General features: G+C 41.6%; 1 protein-coding gene across 2 annotated transcripts in view; it reads right to left on the bottom strand.

Moving 5' to 3' along the window:
* Positions 1–3,517: 3,517 nt before the first annotated feature.
* Positions 3,518–16,007, bottom strand: part of pla2g4f.1 (phospholipase A2, group IVF, tandem duplicate 1) — a 37,234-nt gene continuing 24,744 nt past the window's right edge. Inside the window, exons 16-21 of one of the 2 annotated variants that reach the window (XM_017704991.2) lie at positions 15,125–15,262; positions 14,262–14,369; positions 13,766–13,936; positions 11,283–11,452; positions 10,747–10,933; positions 3,518–5,830 (exon numbers count right to left, since the gene is read on the bottom strand). In XM_017704991.2, the coding sequence (XP_017560480.1) occupies positions 5,760–5,830; positions 10,747–10,933; positions 11,283–11,452; positions 13,766–13,936; positions 14,262–14,369; positions 15,125–15,262 (845 nt within the window). In that variant the 3' untranslated portion in view covers positions 3,518–5,759. The remainder of the gene's footprint in view (positions 5,831–10,746; positions 10,934–11,282; positions 11,453–13,765; positions 13,937–14,261; positions 14,370–15,124; positions 15,263–16,007) is intronic. The other variant, XM_017704992.2, reaches the window with a different exon arrangement.

Genomic DNA, 16,007 nt, shown 5'->3' with positions numbered 1-16,007 from the left:
GTGCAAATCTAAGTCTAATTCCCTACTGCAGGAAGCAGCGGCTTGCTAGGATGGCCTGAGAAATAATATTCAGCTCCATCCATCTTTTTTTTTTGGTGGTATTTTTAAAATTGTAGTACTTACTTAAGTACATTTTCTTAAATTACATCCATATAGCAGAGAAATTAAGGAGATAGTTCTTAAAAAGGACCTGTTATTCCTGTTGTTAATGGTCTAGAACAGATTTACATGCTTCCGATATCAAAAAGCACATTATTTTTCTCTTTTCCTATTTACCCTCTGTCTCAAACACCTCTGTTAGAGCTCCTGTGTCTTTAAACCCACTCTGTTCTGATTGGCCAACCTCCAGAGCAGTTCTGTCTCTCTACGTTCTGCCCCTGTCTTGCGGTCTGCAAACAGATCCTTCTCTCCTGAGCAGCTGTAAACTCCGCTGTGGCAGTTTCTCCAGCGACGTCCATTCTGCCATATCAGTCTTCTCCGCACACTATAACACTGAACACACTCTTCCTCCTCTAGTAGCTTCTGTGCACTGTGTGAGGGTGTGCTAATAGGTGGGCAGTAAGCACTGTGTTACAAGATGATGTCATCTCTTAACAAAGGAGGCAGCTGAGAAAAGTGGTTTCTGTGGGAGAGAGTTTCTCCATGTGGAGGGAACTTTGAGATTTGTGACTTTGCAGAACATTTACATGCGCAAAAAGCGACAACATACTAAAGGAAAGGGAAAAAGCAGAATAGGTCCTATTAACTCGTGTCATATTGCATAATTACTTGTCACTCCCACATTACATAAGACAACACAGTTGGTCTCATTCTCTCTGGGTGGGCAGGATAGCCCCCTGTCTCCCCCCCATCACCGAATGCAATGCTAGTCAGCGCAGGTGTCTGTTAGCTGATATAACAGATCTGGTGATTGGCACTTTCCTCCAAGCACATTCAGCTGTCCAAAAACACTGTGTTAGCGGCAGTTCAAAAAGATGCTGTGGTGCTTCGCAGGTCTCGGAGGAAGCCTGTGCTAGCCTTCACCCTCCTAGTGCTGGTGTTATCGTGTGACTGGGGGGAGTCCTAACTAGTGGGTGCGATTGGAGACAACTAAATTGAGGAGAATAGTAGGAAAAATGGAACAACAACAACAAAAAAAAGTTTTCTAGCAGGTCATTTGGTAATTTAGGAAATTAGTAAATTCAAGTACATTTAAATGTTTTTATTTAATAATTAACCTTCCTTATAATCACAGTTCATGTGTAAGTTTGCAAAAATACAATACAGATGCAAATACATCAGTGAAAGAAGCATCCATGAAGTAATGTGTTTTTTGATTGACCTGAGGTGACTTTATGCTGCCCATTGAACAAATTGAACTTTGTACAACAACAACAACAACAATAACAATAATAATAATAATAATAATAATAATAATAATAATAAATTATACTTATATAGAACTTTTCAAGAACTCAAAGACGCTTACAGGTTTTCAAAATACAGAACAGTAAAGACAAACATAAGAACACGAAGCACAGTCATAACATCGCAAGCAAAAACAGCAGGACTTGGCAAAAGGGCTGGTTTGAGATTGAGAACAGTTATAAACAATCGAAAAGAGACAGGTTTTAAGTTTAGATTTAAAAGTAGAGACAGAGTTGGCCTGTTGAATATGTGAGGGAAGAGAGTTACAGAGTCGGGGAGCCAGCCTAGAGAAAGCACGATCACTGTACCCATGCAGGTTGGAAGGTGGGACAGTGAGTAAACCAGCAGAGAGTGGGAGTTGGTTTGTAGGGAATAAATAGATCAGACAAGTAAGAAGGAGCAAGGTTATGTAGAGCTTTGTATGTGAAGAGAAGAACTATGCAGTATTTTACAGAAAGCCAGTGCAGATGTTGCAGGATGGGTGTAATGTGCTGATGTGCACAAGTGCAGGTGAGAAGGCAAGCAGCAGAATTCTGCACCATCTGGAGCTTGCATAAATGGGAGAAGTTAATACCAGCAAGCAGAGAATTACAATAGTCCAGGTGACTAGAAATGAATGCATGAATAAGGGTTTCTGCAGCAGACTGACAAAGTTACGTTGACGATGGAAAGAGAGAAAGTTTTAGATAAAAATAAATTCTGTTTTATCACTATTTACCATGAGAAAGTTGTGCTTCATCCAGGTTTTAATTTCTGTTATGCAGTTTTCAAGCTGAGTGAGGGGTGGATTTTTAATAGATTGAGAGCTAATGTAAATCTGAAAAGTCATCCGCATAACAGTGAAGATTCAGCTTGAAACTATGTATTATGTGGCCAAGAGGAACCATGTACACAATAAACAAAAGAGGTCCAAGGACTGAGCCTTGAGGGACCTCCTGAGTAACCACAGATGTATGAGAATTATGAGCACTGAGGGTGACAAACTGTTTTCTTCCAGTCAGATATGACTTAAACCACTCCAGGAAAGTGCCCCTAATGCCCAGATCATGCAGCCTTGATAGGAGGATTGAGTGGCTCACTGTATCAAAAGCTGCACTCAAGTCAAGTAGAAGAAGGATGCTAAGAGCACCAATATCCGCAGACACCAGGAGGTCATTAGTGACCTTTATTAAGACAGTTTCTGTGCTATGAGAGGGATGAAATCCAGACTGGAATGGTTCAAAGAGGCAGTTATCTGATAAGTAATACTGGAGTTGGGTAGCCACAGATCATTCAAGTACTTTGAACAGGAAAGGGAGGTTAGAAATGCGATGGTAATTGCTGAGTTCTAGTGGATCAAGGCCAGGTTTTTAATTATGGGTGTGATAGCAGCAATCTTGTAAGCAGAGGGTGTCCATAGAGAGGCGAGTTATTGACAAGAATTGTGAGTTGAGGGACCAGGGCAGAAAGATAAGCTTTAGTTAAGGTTGTTGGAAGGGGATCAAGAGAACAAGTGTTCTCTTGGTATACCAGGGAATGGAGGTGACAAAGTTAACAGTTTTAGATTTCCAAGGTGCTAGTGCATTAAGACAGTCAGAAAGTGCAGCATTAAGCATAGAAGCATGGTCATCAGGAGAAGAAGGAACAAGATCAGTAGGAAACACAGTAGAAATGGACTGGCTAAGACTAAGGAGGTCAACAGACTGAATCTTACGGAAAGAAATGGATCTTTTAGAAGAGTGGTGAGGCAGAGTCATAGGAGCCCTAAACAAAATAATCTTGTGATCAGACAATAGAAACAGTAATGGGTGGAGATTAAGAATAGATACAGAAGCAGAGCAGACTGGATCAAGGACCTTGGTGTGACCGTAGAAACTTGGAACCTGGAAACAGTTGAGGAGCGAGGTAAAATACTGAATTGAGAACCATTTGTCACTTTGTTTGCACACTGTGAAATTAGACCTCTGCATTTAACCCATCTGTGCAATGAAACACCCACATACATGCACACTAGTGAACACACACACTAGGGGGCAGTGAGCACACTTGCCCGGAACAGTGGGTAGCCCTATCCACGGTGCCTGGGGAGCAATTGGGGGTTAGGTGCCTTGCTCAAGGGCACTTCAGTCATGGACTGTCAGCTGAGGGGATCAAACTGGCAACCTTCTGGTCACAAGGCTGGTTCCCTAACCTCCAGCCCACGAAGGCCCCCAGTTTTGCAGTCTTGAGAGTCCTAAATGAACACTGAAATCACAAACTGTAGGTAGGTAGCTCAGATAGTTCAGAAAAGAAAGGAGCAATATTCTTTGGAGGGCAATAGAGTAATACTGCAATTATGGAATTGGGTCATTTCAAAGCAAGATATTCCAAAGAGGTTACAGCTGTAAGGCTAAGTTCAGCAATAATGATTTTACTGTTATAAATTACAGCCAGACCTCCTCCTCGCCCAGAGGAACAGGATTTACAACTGTATTTGAAATTAGTGGGAGTTGATTGGTTTAAAGCGAAAAGGTCACCAGCTTGTTGCCAGGTTTCGGCTAGGAAGAGCATGTCAGTCATATTATTGAGTATACACTCCTGCAGCGCGGGTGATTTGCTAGAAAGAGAGTGAACATTCAAGAGTGCAAAAGAGGTGCCAGGAGTTGTATGAGGCAGAGAGCGTGGGTTACATAAATTGGCAGTATGACATTGTCACGATTGGCCCCTCCCAGTCTTCCATGTGCGTCTATTTACCTTCCAGTCCTACATGTGCTTGTGTTTACCTCCCAGTCCTGCTCCCTTGTTTTCTAACTCCGCCCCTGATTGTTGCCACCTGTGTTTTCCACCTGTATCCTGTTTTCTGTCATTATCCCTATTTGTATTTAAGCCCTGTGTTTCCTGGTCCTTGGATGTAATGTTTGTGCTGTTGGAAGTGTTTTGTATGCTAGTGTTTTTTTATTCTGGCCTCCGTTGTGTGTTTCAGTCCGTGTTTATTTCGTTATGTCTGTCCCTCCATTTCTCCATGTTGGCTCGTTGAACCTGGACTGTTATGACCACAACCCTGGATTTGCCCTGAATAAATCTTGCTTTTCTCCGCATATGCGTCCGGCTCCTCATTGCTCCATGTTACAGACATGCATCATGAATGACTGAACAAGATGATGTCCAGAATTAACATATATTAGTGCCTTCCGAAAAGTGAAAGGACCTATTACGATACCTTCTCGAGCGCCAGTGGACACAATGACGTTGGGAAAATATACGTGCTTTACAGGCAAATACAGCAGCCGCTTTAGAGAGGCAATTGGAATTATTGAACCTATGTAGCTCAGAACGAGTATAGCACACAAATCTTGGACTAACCAGAAACAAACACAGAGAATATAAACGGCTAATGGCTAACAGCAATGCCATGGAGTTCAACAAGTGCATTATTAAATAGGAGAGGTTTATACACAAAATTAACCAGCAAAATTAAAAGTGATTACTTAGCAAGTCATCAGCGGTGAGCGCAGCTTATGGTCCGCCGAGAAGCAGACTAGCGCAAAAGTGGTGAAGGCCACAGCAGTCAGCAAAGGAGCAGAGTAGCGCAGTGGCGTTGAAGGCCACAGCGGTCAGCGAAGGAGCAGAGTAGCGCAGTGGCAGTGAAGGCCACAGCGGTCAGTGAAGGAGCAGAGTAGCGCAGTGGCGGTGAAGGCCACAGCGGTCAGCGAAGGAGCAGAGTAGCGCAGTGGCAGTGAAGGCCACAGCGGTCAGTGAAGGCCACTGCAGTCAGCTGAGGAGTAAAGTATTGCAGCAGCAATGAAGGTCAAAGCAGTCAGCCAAGAAGCGGAGTAGTACAATAGCGGTCAATGCTGCCACAGACAGCCAGGGAGCAGGGTAGCAGAACATTGGTGAGTGCCGCCACAGACAACCGTTGAGCAGAGTAGCGCAGCGGCGATGAAGGCCGCCGCAGTCAGCCGAGAAGCAGAGTAGGACAGCAGCAGTGAATGTCGCACAGACAACCGGGACTGGAAAAGAGCTAACAGTAGAAAGATTCGAAATTCAAAACAGCTAACCAAAAAGAGGAGCGGCAATTGAACAGACACACGCAAGCGATACTCTCACCTGGAGCTGATGTCAGACAGGTTATTATTATTAAAATTATCCCTACAGCTGTACAGTTACTTCTTAGGTCAGAGCAGGGACGTTATGCTAGTTACAATTCGTGTCCAGACTGTGTTGTTCGAGCTGGCCAGGCTGGCCGGGCTGTCTGGCTGCTCATTGCGTCTTTTCCTGTGTAGAGCTTTCTGCAGTGCCCGAGTGATGATGTCTCTGTTGTTGAGGATGTTGTAGGAGGCGAGGTCAGTCAGTCTCTGGAAGTCTTGAGGAGCATAGGTCAGGTTCTTGGTGACTTATGGAGAGGCGTAAGTGCTAACATCAACGTCTCCTTCCTTCAGCTCCTTCTCTCCCTGTCTCCTCACACCTGTTAACACAGACAGATTCAGTAACATCACTGCTATCTTCTCATCTGGATTAAAAAAAGCAAAAAATGATGTGACATGGCTAAAAACCCTTTCATCCTTGTGTATAGATAACAGTGTTTCTTACAGCATCAGAAACCACATTATCAAGCCCATTAGTGATTATAGAACAACACAGTTTGAGATGATTTTGGGGGTTAACACTGGACGGGGACTGAGGTTCTTTTTTTCTATTGTTTTTAATGGGTAAGACATGTTCTGCTTGCTGTTTTTGACCCGAAAGATCCCAAAAGGCATCGATTCCTCATTTCCAGGCTTTCGGGAATCAAGAATCAACTCCAAGCTTTGGTCTCGACACCACACAGTGATGTTCAGTTTCAAGTAAGAAATTCTGCTGTCGCTGTCTGAAAAATATGTCCATCAATAGTCCACCTGTATTTTACTTAAGGCAAAATGGAAAACAAAGTCAAATATAATCACGGCGCATTAGCAACTGCTGCTAGAGACATTTTAACCCTTGCTAACGGGGCCGAGGTTAGTTCTGTCCACAGTAATTCCCTGTCATTTCGTATGGAAGTGATTCTTGACGGACTAGTCTTACGATCTTGGGTGTATGTGGTGTTGTGTTTTGTGCTCTCTTTCTCATTCATCACTTTTTCCCACAGGATTAATGTCTGGGAAATTGATTGGGAATAGCAGAGGGTGCTCCATTTTTGTTTATATGTTGTTTTCTCCTGGTTTTGGGAGGTAGGTTTAAAATTGTAAATTTGTTTTTTTAGATGAGTTTATGTGTAAATAAACAGCCTGGGATCACTGGTTGTCTTTGATGTCTTTTATTCTTGCAGCAAGGGAGCAGGTTACACACAGAACAAAGCCTGAATGCAAATGCTCAAGAAAAGATATAGGAACAAGGTTCTTATAGCTAAGCAGGCAGTGTCATGCTTTCTTCAGATTTGACCACACCAGTTCTCGGCAGTTAATTTGAGAAGCAAAGAATCCTGTTTACTGGTGCAGCTCCTTTAAGCTTTGTGCTTCCCGTACGCGTATCTTAATGCTTATACATATCTTTTTCTTGCAGAGCAAAAGGTCACAGCATAGAATATAATCTTCTGAAGTTCAGTTTTTCTAACAGTTTACTTATCTTTTTGGTTTCTAGCTTGTTTTGGGCTTTAGTTTACCCCCTGAAGTTCTTGTTCTCTTCAATAAGATCACAAATGAACTTGAGTAGTTTAAAGCTAGACTTACAGGCCAAGTACTTTTTTTTATACAAGATGGTGCCTTTAACTTGAACAAGTTAAAAGAAATAAATGCTGAAAACTGGTCCATTATTATAGTTTGTAGTGTCTTGGTCTGACAGCTGGTTGGCGTTGGCATCCCTTTTATATACGGCCTTTATTTTCCTGGTTACACCAGGAAAGCTTGAGGCTACACAAGTACCAATATTAGAGATATTGTGACCGGTTTTGGGCTCACAGGACTGTGGGAGGGTCTAACAGGCACATTTTTATGTCATAAAATGCACACTTACATGGGAAATGCAAATGTAATTACTCAATTTAGTTATCCTTTTCATATTTGTAAGTTTCCAGAAAAAACAAAAAAACAAAACATTGCTAGCACAAACATCTTCCCACCTGAAAGATTTGAAATAGGACAGTCAGGTAGAGTTTAGCCCCCTTTAGTCAGCTAAGTTTATTTAGCTAGCATTAGCATTATGAAATTTCCTTGTTAAAGATAAAATAAAATGAATACTGTACTATTTATTTTGCCTATTCCGTTGTGGTTTCGAGATTATTGTGTGGAATCAACTCCATCAGTTCTCATCCCTTGGAATGGGACTCAAAGTCGACCCCAAACATTTCTGGAAGCACCTTGTGTTTTATGCGCATAACCAAATAAAACTTTTCGGTTTAGATTAAATGCTCGCAGCACCACGTTTGCTGGTCACGAGCAGTTGATTTTACACTTTAGTTTGGATCGTGTTGCTACAAAAAAAAGTATACACCTTGCTTTTTTCCGCCTTGAGAAAAATTCAGCATGAATCTCCACTTAGACTTGCAGTTAGCACCATGCTAAAGATATAAGCTTCCATTACTTCTTCGCCACAGTAGCCTTCTCGCTCCAGTGCAAAACGAAAGACACCTAACGTGTTGGCAGCATTTGGTGTAAGTGTGAAAAACTGAAATCTGATTGCTTTGAATATGAACTACATACATGCCAATATGAAAATCTGATATCTGGCAATATATGGATTTCAAATATACACTATATTGCCAAAGGTATTCGCTCGTCTGCCTTCATATGCATATGAACTTGAGTGACATCCCACTCTGAATCCATATGGTTTAATATGATGTCGGCCCACCCTTTGCAGCTATAACAGCTTCAACTCTTTTGGGAAAGCTTTCCACAAGGGTTAGGAGTGGGTTTACTGGAATTTTTGACCATTTTGACCAAAGACACTGATGTTGCACAAGAAGGCCTGGCTTGCAGTCTCCGCTCTAATTCATCCCAAAGGTGTTCTATGGGGTTGAGGTCAGGACTCCAGTGAAGTTCTTCCACACCAAACTCGCTCATCCATGTCTTTATGGACCTTGCTTTGTGCACTGGACGCAGTCACGTTGGAACAGGAAGGGGCCGTCCCCAAACTGTTCCCAATAAGTTCGGAGCATGAAATTGCTCAAAATCTCTTGGTCTGCTGAAGCATTGAGTTCCTTTCACTGGAACTAAGGGGCCGAGCCCAACTCCTGAAAAACAACATCACACCATAATCCCCTCTCCACCAAACTTTACACTTGGCACAATGCAGTCAGACAAGTACCATTCTCCGGCAACCGCCAAACCGCCAGAGTCATCCATGGAGAAGCGTGATTCATCACTGCAGAGAACAGGTCTCCACTGCTGTTGAGTCCAGTGGTGGTGCTTTACACCACTGTATTCCATGCTTTGCGTTGCACTTGGTGATGTAAGGCTTGGATGCAGCTGCTCTGCCTTGGAAACTCATTCCATGAAGCTCTCTACACTGTTCTTGAGCTAATCTGAAGGCCACATGAAGTTTGGAGGTCTGTAGAGACTCTGCAGAAAGTTGGCGACCTCTGTGCACTATGCACCTCAGCATCTGCTGACCCCGCTCTGTTTCCGTCGCCTTCCAATTCGTGTTTGCTGTCGTTCCCAATACAGTATTTTACCAGACAAATAGATCCAATATTGACAATATTTGATACTTGCTTTTGTACACCACGTGTGCACGTATATCTTAAAATATATTTCTGACCCTTATGATATGCTGTATATATGGACATCTATCAGATATCCGTATGTGTGTACACAGACGTTTAGAAGCTAAGCTGAATAGCCATGACTCACTTATTGCTGCAAACGATTTATGGTCATCTTTTAATTATTAATGATGTTCATTTACAATTTAGCTGTAGGCAGTTCTCACTGAGGTCAGACTCTCCCTGTTCTGGGTTTCCAGGCAAATGTATTAGAGCTGACCATCAACATGGAACAAACCATGTCAGGAAGAAACAGTTTGTGTCAGACAATCCAATTGCTTCCAGTGAAGTTGATAAATTAACTAACATGGTTCAAAAATATCTATATTGCTAGAATGTCCAGTAAAGCGGTGTAGAGAGATTTGTGCTGATCACATTCTTTCATTCATCATCTAAGTCACTTATCCTCCTGTGTCACGGGGGTGCTTGAGCCTAGCCCAGCGTTCAGTGCGCGGGGGGCAGGAAACACCCTGGACAGGTTGCTAGTCCATCACCGGGCAGACATTCTTGCCTAGGGACAATTTAGTATCTCTATTGTGCCTGACTACATGTCTTTGGAATATAGGAGGAACATGCAACTACCACAAAGAAAGGACCCTGGTTGCCTGGCCGGGGAATCGAACCCAACCCTTGACTCTAGGGGGCCTTAGGTGGCTGTCCACCTTTGCCCAGTGAAAAGACCACCCATGTACTCTAATGACAGACATTTGTCTACAATTTGATATTCAACTTTGTAAAAAATATTTCATCATGTTCATCTTCTTCTCTGTGATGCTTCTGGTGGAGCATAAAATTCAGATGCCTCATAATTCCTAAATAGAGAAACTAATCAAAAGTCCAAATTTACTTATCCGTTTTTTCATGACAATGCAAAAATTCTAATTTTTTCATCAAATTCAAATCATAAAGACATTTCTCCTCTTCTATGCACAAACACAGTGCGGTATGAATTACAAGAAACCGCACTATTCATGCAGTTTCTGTTGGTTTTGATGAGCTTTGAGTCAGAAATTGTTCACATAAAATCAAAGAGTCCTTCTTTATTATATCTGCAATAACTTTTGCAATAATTTGGTTTGGTCTATCTGGTCACTTTGAAAACGCACACCAGCTACACACACCCAACAAATCACTGAGGATTAATATATAATAGTTCAGAGTTTGTTTATTCTTGTGCTCGTTGTTGCCCTGTAATGTAAATATGGTTATACCAGGTAACACCAGGTTAGGAAGTATTTTTCACTTGCTTTCATGTTTTTTCACAAAGGTTATTTTACACACATAGCAGTTAGATTAATGTGAATATTGTGCTGTAAACAACGGCTGAAACAACTAGCCGGAGTTTCTACATGCATTGGTTATTCAACCAAACTGCCTTACCTGAGTTTCGACTCATGTTCAAAAATCTCCACTTGTCATGTCTCACTTTTAATGATTTACTCTTAAAGGGGAACTCCACAGAATTTAAACAATTCTGCACACTTAAATCGTTAATATGTCAACAAAATCAAGTGGTTTGGTTCACAGTGCTGGTAACAGGGACCAGACATTCACCTCTAAATGAGTAAATTAGCTTTTACTAGAGGATATTACTGTGGTAACTCAGCCTCTTTTGAGTGGATGTGTTCAGTGGAGTTTACCTGGGGTTTTGTACTGTCGGAAGGAGACGTTAGTCAGAGGGAAGTGAAGCACAATGGGAGCTTCAGGATTGTCCTCATCCTCAAACACGTACACCTCCCTCTGCAGCTCTGATGCCACCTTGTTAAAGTCTATCTTGGGGAATGCCACCTGGTGGTCAGTGCAGTACTGCTGCGTCTGCTTCAGGACCTGCAGCAGACACGTAAAAGCAAAGGTGGGTTATATGACAAAAATATAACATCATAATATATATCCCAACATTTTTTCCCTAAACAAGTTGTAAGACAAAGGAAATATATAATTCTATTTTTACTCAACATAAATAAAAATTCAAAAATGAAATTTAAAATGGAACAGAAAGAGGAAAAAACAACTGAATATAGTTCTAAGGTACATATAATGGGAAATACATAGTGAAATTAAGTGAAAGTTTGTTTAAGTATCCATAATTCTTAATATATTTCATTGTGTATTTTTATGTTATTAACTCTATCTGGTAACTGTCCCACTGCTTTGTGCTGATGTCGATGTCTCTGACCTTGAACTGGTCACTATCCCAGGAGTAGTTGAGGGACAGAATGACGTCTGCACGTCTGTGTGACCGCAGCACCGGAGGGAAGCCTGCATTAATGGCAAAGCCAGAGTCTACCAAACCCAGTCTGGAGTCCATCGGGGTCAGCTTGTTTGGAAATGCATCCAGGTGAGTATCTACAAAACAAATACACATTTAAAAAGTCAGTATTCCGGGTGGCTGCTAGTATTTTTAACTATGCTAACAATATTATTCCATGTTTATAGATAAGTCAGTCATACAGAGTGAGAAACAGCATAAGTAAGTCTATAAGAGATTAAGCCCACATGTTTGAGGCAAGTGTGGGGTAATCTAGAGATGCAGTTAGCATCATTTTAACAGGTGGGAAACAAGGTTCCATTACTTTGCACTCATACAAATAATGATTCTCCAAAGGTTCTTCAGTAAAGTAAGAAGTATAGGCTGTGCTATAAATGGTTCTATAAAGAACCTTTAAGAAAAGGGTTCTTTTATTTTTACGATAAAATCTATTTCCGAAAAGGTTCTAAATACAATCATCTACAGCACATTCTCCATCAATCTGAAGAACCTTTTGACAAAGCAAAGAACATTTTCTGTGTTCATGGTTGCATATAGAACCATTTTCTTTACTAAAGAACCATAGAAGACCCATCTTTAAGTGTATACAGTAAAATCTACGATACATTTGTAGCTCCGGTGCAAAATTAGAGAATCAAACTTAAGACACCAAACACATCTGGCTGATTGACCAAGTTTGGAGAACTATTCCTTTAAGCAGACTTCAGGTGGACCCAGTCGTTATAGAAGTACAATAAATAGAGGTCACAGTATGGCAGGATGACCAAAGACTGCATGCAATCGTGGGAGGTGTGATCATATTAAAGTAACATTAAGCTGGATGTGCTCACTATTAGCACTTCTGGGAAGAGAATCATAAATTATGAAATTTCCTTTGTGGAAAATGTCTAATGAACAGACAAACAAGGAAGCTAAGAGATCCCATCTAATTAGCAAGACTGACCAGACAGTTTTGATTCTAGCAATGTTTGTATATGCTAGTGATTTTAAATAGTCTCAGTGAGCAGGAACACAGGACATTCGAGCAATACGATTCAATGCAAACCGGAGAAAGAGAGAGAGGACTCCTACTCCTCAGCACTACTGAGTGGCAAAAGGTTGCATATGGTTTAATTCCATTTAAAGTTTCAGTAGTAGTCAGTCTTTGCATCCAATAAGCATACTTGTGTCAAAATCTAGCCTGCTGATTGGCTGTCTGTTACATTTCGTATGCATGTTATTAAGATAAGGGCTTCTTGATTAGTCCGTAATCCATTAAGTAAGTAAACTCACTTCCAGTACCTTGCACTCATTTCTAGTTCAAGCCACGCCCACTTTCAGTGTCTTATTTAAAAGAACATATCGTAAAAAGTATCGTTCAGAAATTGGTATCGATGTCAAGGTAACAGTATTAGTATCTGTATTGAAAACGCTTTAACGACCACCAGCAACAGATAGTAGTAGTACTGTATTAGTATTTTACCATCATATGTAATAAATCAGTAATACAATTATTATAATAAAATAATCTACACTACAATAAGAAAACAAATAAAAAGGGGAGTAAAGCTGTGACCTTAGATCATGCTAGAGCAGAAGTTGGCAACCGAAATGTTAAGAAGAGTCGTTTTGTCCTTTCAGCAAAAATCAAACCATCTTTAGAGCACTTTATGTCCATTTTACTGAAGTAGCATTTTAGCATATTGGTATCTCATTACATGCTAATGTCTTAGTATAGACAAAAAAATATAATATAAATGAAAACGCAGACTTGCTTTGCTCTGCTTTAAGCTTTAGCTCAGCTATAACCGCTTTTCTCACATCTCCGGCAGGAAGCTTTTCCTCAAAAGTAGAATAAGTTCTTTTAAATGGTGCCTGAGGCACCACAATGTAACTGCAGCACCACTTAAAGTGGGACGGGAAATTGAAACAAGAAGACGGGGAATGAGAAGCTTCAGCTTCATGACTTTTTAGTGTTTGACAGTTTCTCATTGCAGATTAAACATATCAGGAAACCAGCTGGATGCAATAAATGCAAGTCCACTTGTCCACTTGTTCACTTGTCTCCAACTTATCGATGTTCGTCTCAATTCTTTCCCTCTGCCTTTTTTCGGTAGCTACTAGTTAGGTGAGATTCTTGTCTGCATTACTAAGATGACCAGCAGTCTGAGCACCAACCTTCAGGGTTAAAGAGTGAAACAGCAGTTCTACATTGACTCCAGCGTTTAAGACCATTTATTGTCAAAACTGTGTTAGAACAATCCACAGCTTTATTTTACTGCTCTCTGCATTATTTTATTTATATCTACAAATCTAATTCTGCTATGGAGCTGCAACAGGGCAGCAAAAGAGCTGCATAGTGCCGACCGCAGGGCTAGATTAAAATAACTAGATTAATAAACAGTTCTGACCCTTCCAGGAGGTGAAGGTGGAGTGCTCACTGTAGCAGTTGTGCAGGAAGAAACCTCTGAGGAAGTTAAAGGCTTTGCTGATGACGGGCCGGCTGTTCATGAAGCTGCTCAAAACCACCGCCTCAGGACTGACCCGCAGAGTGTCCAATGTTGCAGGTTTATGGTCCCTCTCTAAACCCCAGAGGAAAACAGGAGGATGTGGGTATGAATTTAAAAATTCTCATTTATATTTTCATTTACATGTTATTATCAGACGTTACAACAGGCCGATTTATGTGGACAGTGCAGCAAAGACATCCTGATAGAAGAAGTGTAAAGCATGCTCTGGCGCTAAATTGCTGCTTTTGGTGTGGACCACCAGCTGCAGATTTTTGGCAGATGTTGTTTAGTGCGCACCAGAGCACTGGTGGAATGTTTACACCTGTCAGAATGAACTGAATTAAAGAAAAGGCAAATTATAGAAAAGCGCCGTAAGTTTCAACCAGATGTTGCGTACCGATACTGCTAACCTGCTCCCCCAGCCATGGAGTCCAAGACGGCATCACTCCAGTCATGGTTCTCCACAACTGCGTCAGGTTCAGGGAGAAAATACTGCTCCATGTACCTACACACACACACACACACACACACACTCAGAGACCATTTTTAATAATTTAATTTCCAATTTGTGAATTCAGCTCAAGCCTTGAACATGGTGGTGGTAGTACGAGTGACTCCCTCATAGCTGCAGTAGAACTGATGTAGGACTAAGGAACAGGGAGTAGATGGGGTAGACCTACAGGGGGCAGTCGTGGGCTGGAGGTTAGGGAACTGGCCCTGTGACCGTAAGGTTGCCGGTTCGATCCCCAGCACCGACAGTCCATGACTGAGGTGTCCTTGAGCAAGACGCGTAACCCGAGCGCCATGGATAGGGCTGCCCACTGCTCCGGGCAAGTGTGCTCACTGCCCCCTAGTGTGTGTGTGTGTTCACTAGTGTGTATGTGGTGTTTCACTTCACGGATGGGTTAAATGCGGAAGTGGAATTTCGCCGTTTGTGGGATTAAAAAAGTATCACTTAAATAGTCATTAATTTAAGATTCTCCACTTGCATGAGGAAGGAGAAACTGTGACTCCTAACAACCAACTGGAAGAGCTGGAATAGCAACTCACTGAACGCTCATATTAGAATTAGCCATTGATGCTTCGGTGTAATTATATGTTAAATGTGAGTTTTCTTCTTTTTTCCTGATGCTAAAAATGCATAACTTGTACTTAATGGCTCTTTTGACAAGGTTAAATAAATGAAGGGTGGTCTCTGACTTCCACACAGTCCTGTACACTCAAATTCTGCAGTTGCTGCCCATTACACTCCTCACTGACCCAGAAGGAAGGAGATGCGGGTCTCTGGGAGTTTTTTTATCAGGTGACCCAGGTAGTACTCGCTCCCAAAATTCTCTGCAGGGATGAAGCCTCCATATTTGGGAAATCCCACCTCAAACGGCGTAAACTCGCACCACTCTGCAAACAAACAAATGCAAGTAAGTAAACAAGGAGTAAACAAAATATATAAATAAATCCTGTAAGATAAAAAAGGAAAATCCTGTGGTCAGTGGTCACAGGACGCTGTTGGCTGGATGTTTTTGGTTCTCAGTCCAGCAGCGACACTGAGGTGTTTAAAAACTCCAGCAGCTCTGCTGTGTCTAATTCACTCATACCAGCGCAACACACACTGACAGACCACCATCACATCGGTGTCACTGCAGTGCTGAGAATGACCCACTACCCAAATAATACCTGCTCTGTGGGGGTCCTGTGGTGGTCCTGATCACTGAGAAACAGGGTAATAGAGTATGCAGAGAAACAGATGGACTACAGTCCATAACTATAGAGCTATAAAGTCCTCCTATATGGTCAGTGGAGCTGATAAAATGGACAGTGAGTGTAGATATAAGGAGGTGGTCTTAATCAAGTGGCTGTGCGAGATTTGACTCAAATAGGTAGAAATGCCTACTAGCATAAAACCAAGTCCCTCTGACTCTGAAACATAACTTTATAGATGAAGAACATAATTCATTTTAAGATACACTTGGTATCTAAAGTAAAGTCTTGTGAAAACCTATATTATTTTTAGAATTATTTACAGAAGGATTTCTCAGTTAACCAGATAACAAGCCCAAAGTCAAGAATATGCCATAGAAAAGGAGGATCCATATCGGACAGTATTTGCTTCCGGATAATGTTTTCCAGCTTTACTGAGAAATCC

Source organism: Pygocentrus nattereri, chromosome 10 (assembly GCF_015220715.1).
Source record: "Pygocentrus nattereri isolate fPygNat1 chromosome 10, fPygNat1.pri, whole genome shotgun sequence".
NCBI classification, from domain to species: domain Eukaryota; kingdom Metazoa; phylum Chordata; class Actinopteri; order Characiformes; family Serrasalmidae; genus Pygocentrus; species Pygocentrus nattereri.
This window is presented reverse-complemented; position numbering and strand designations above follow the sequence as displayed.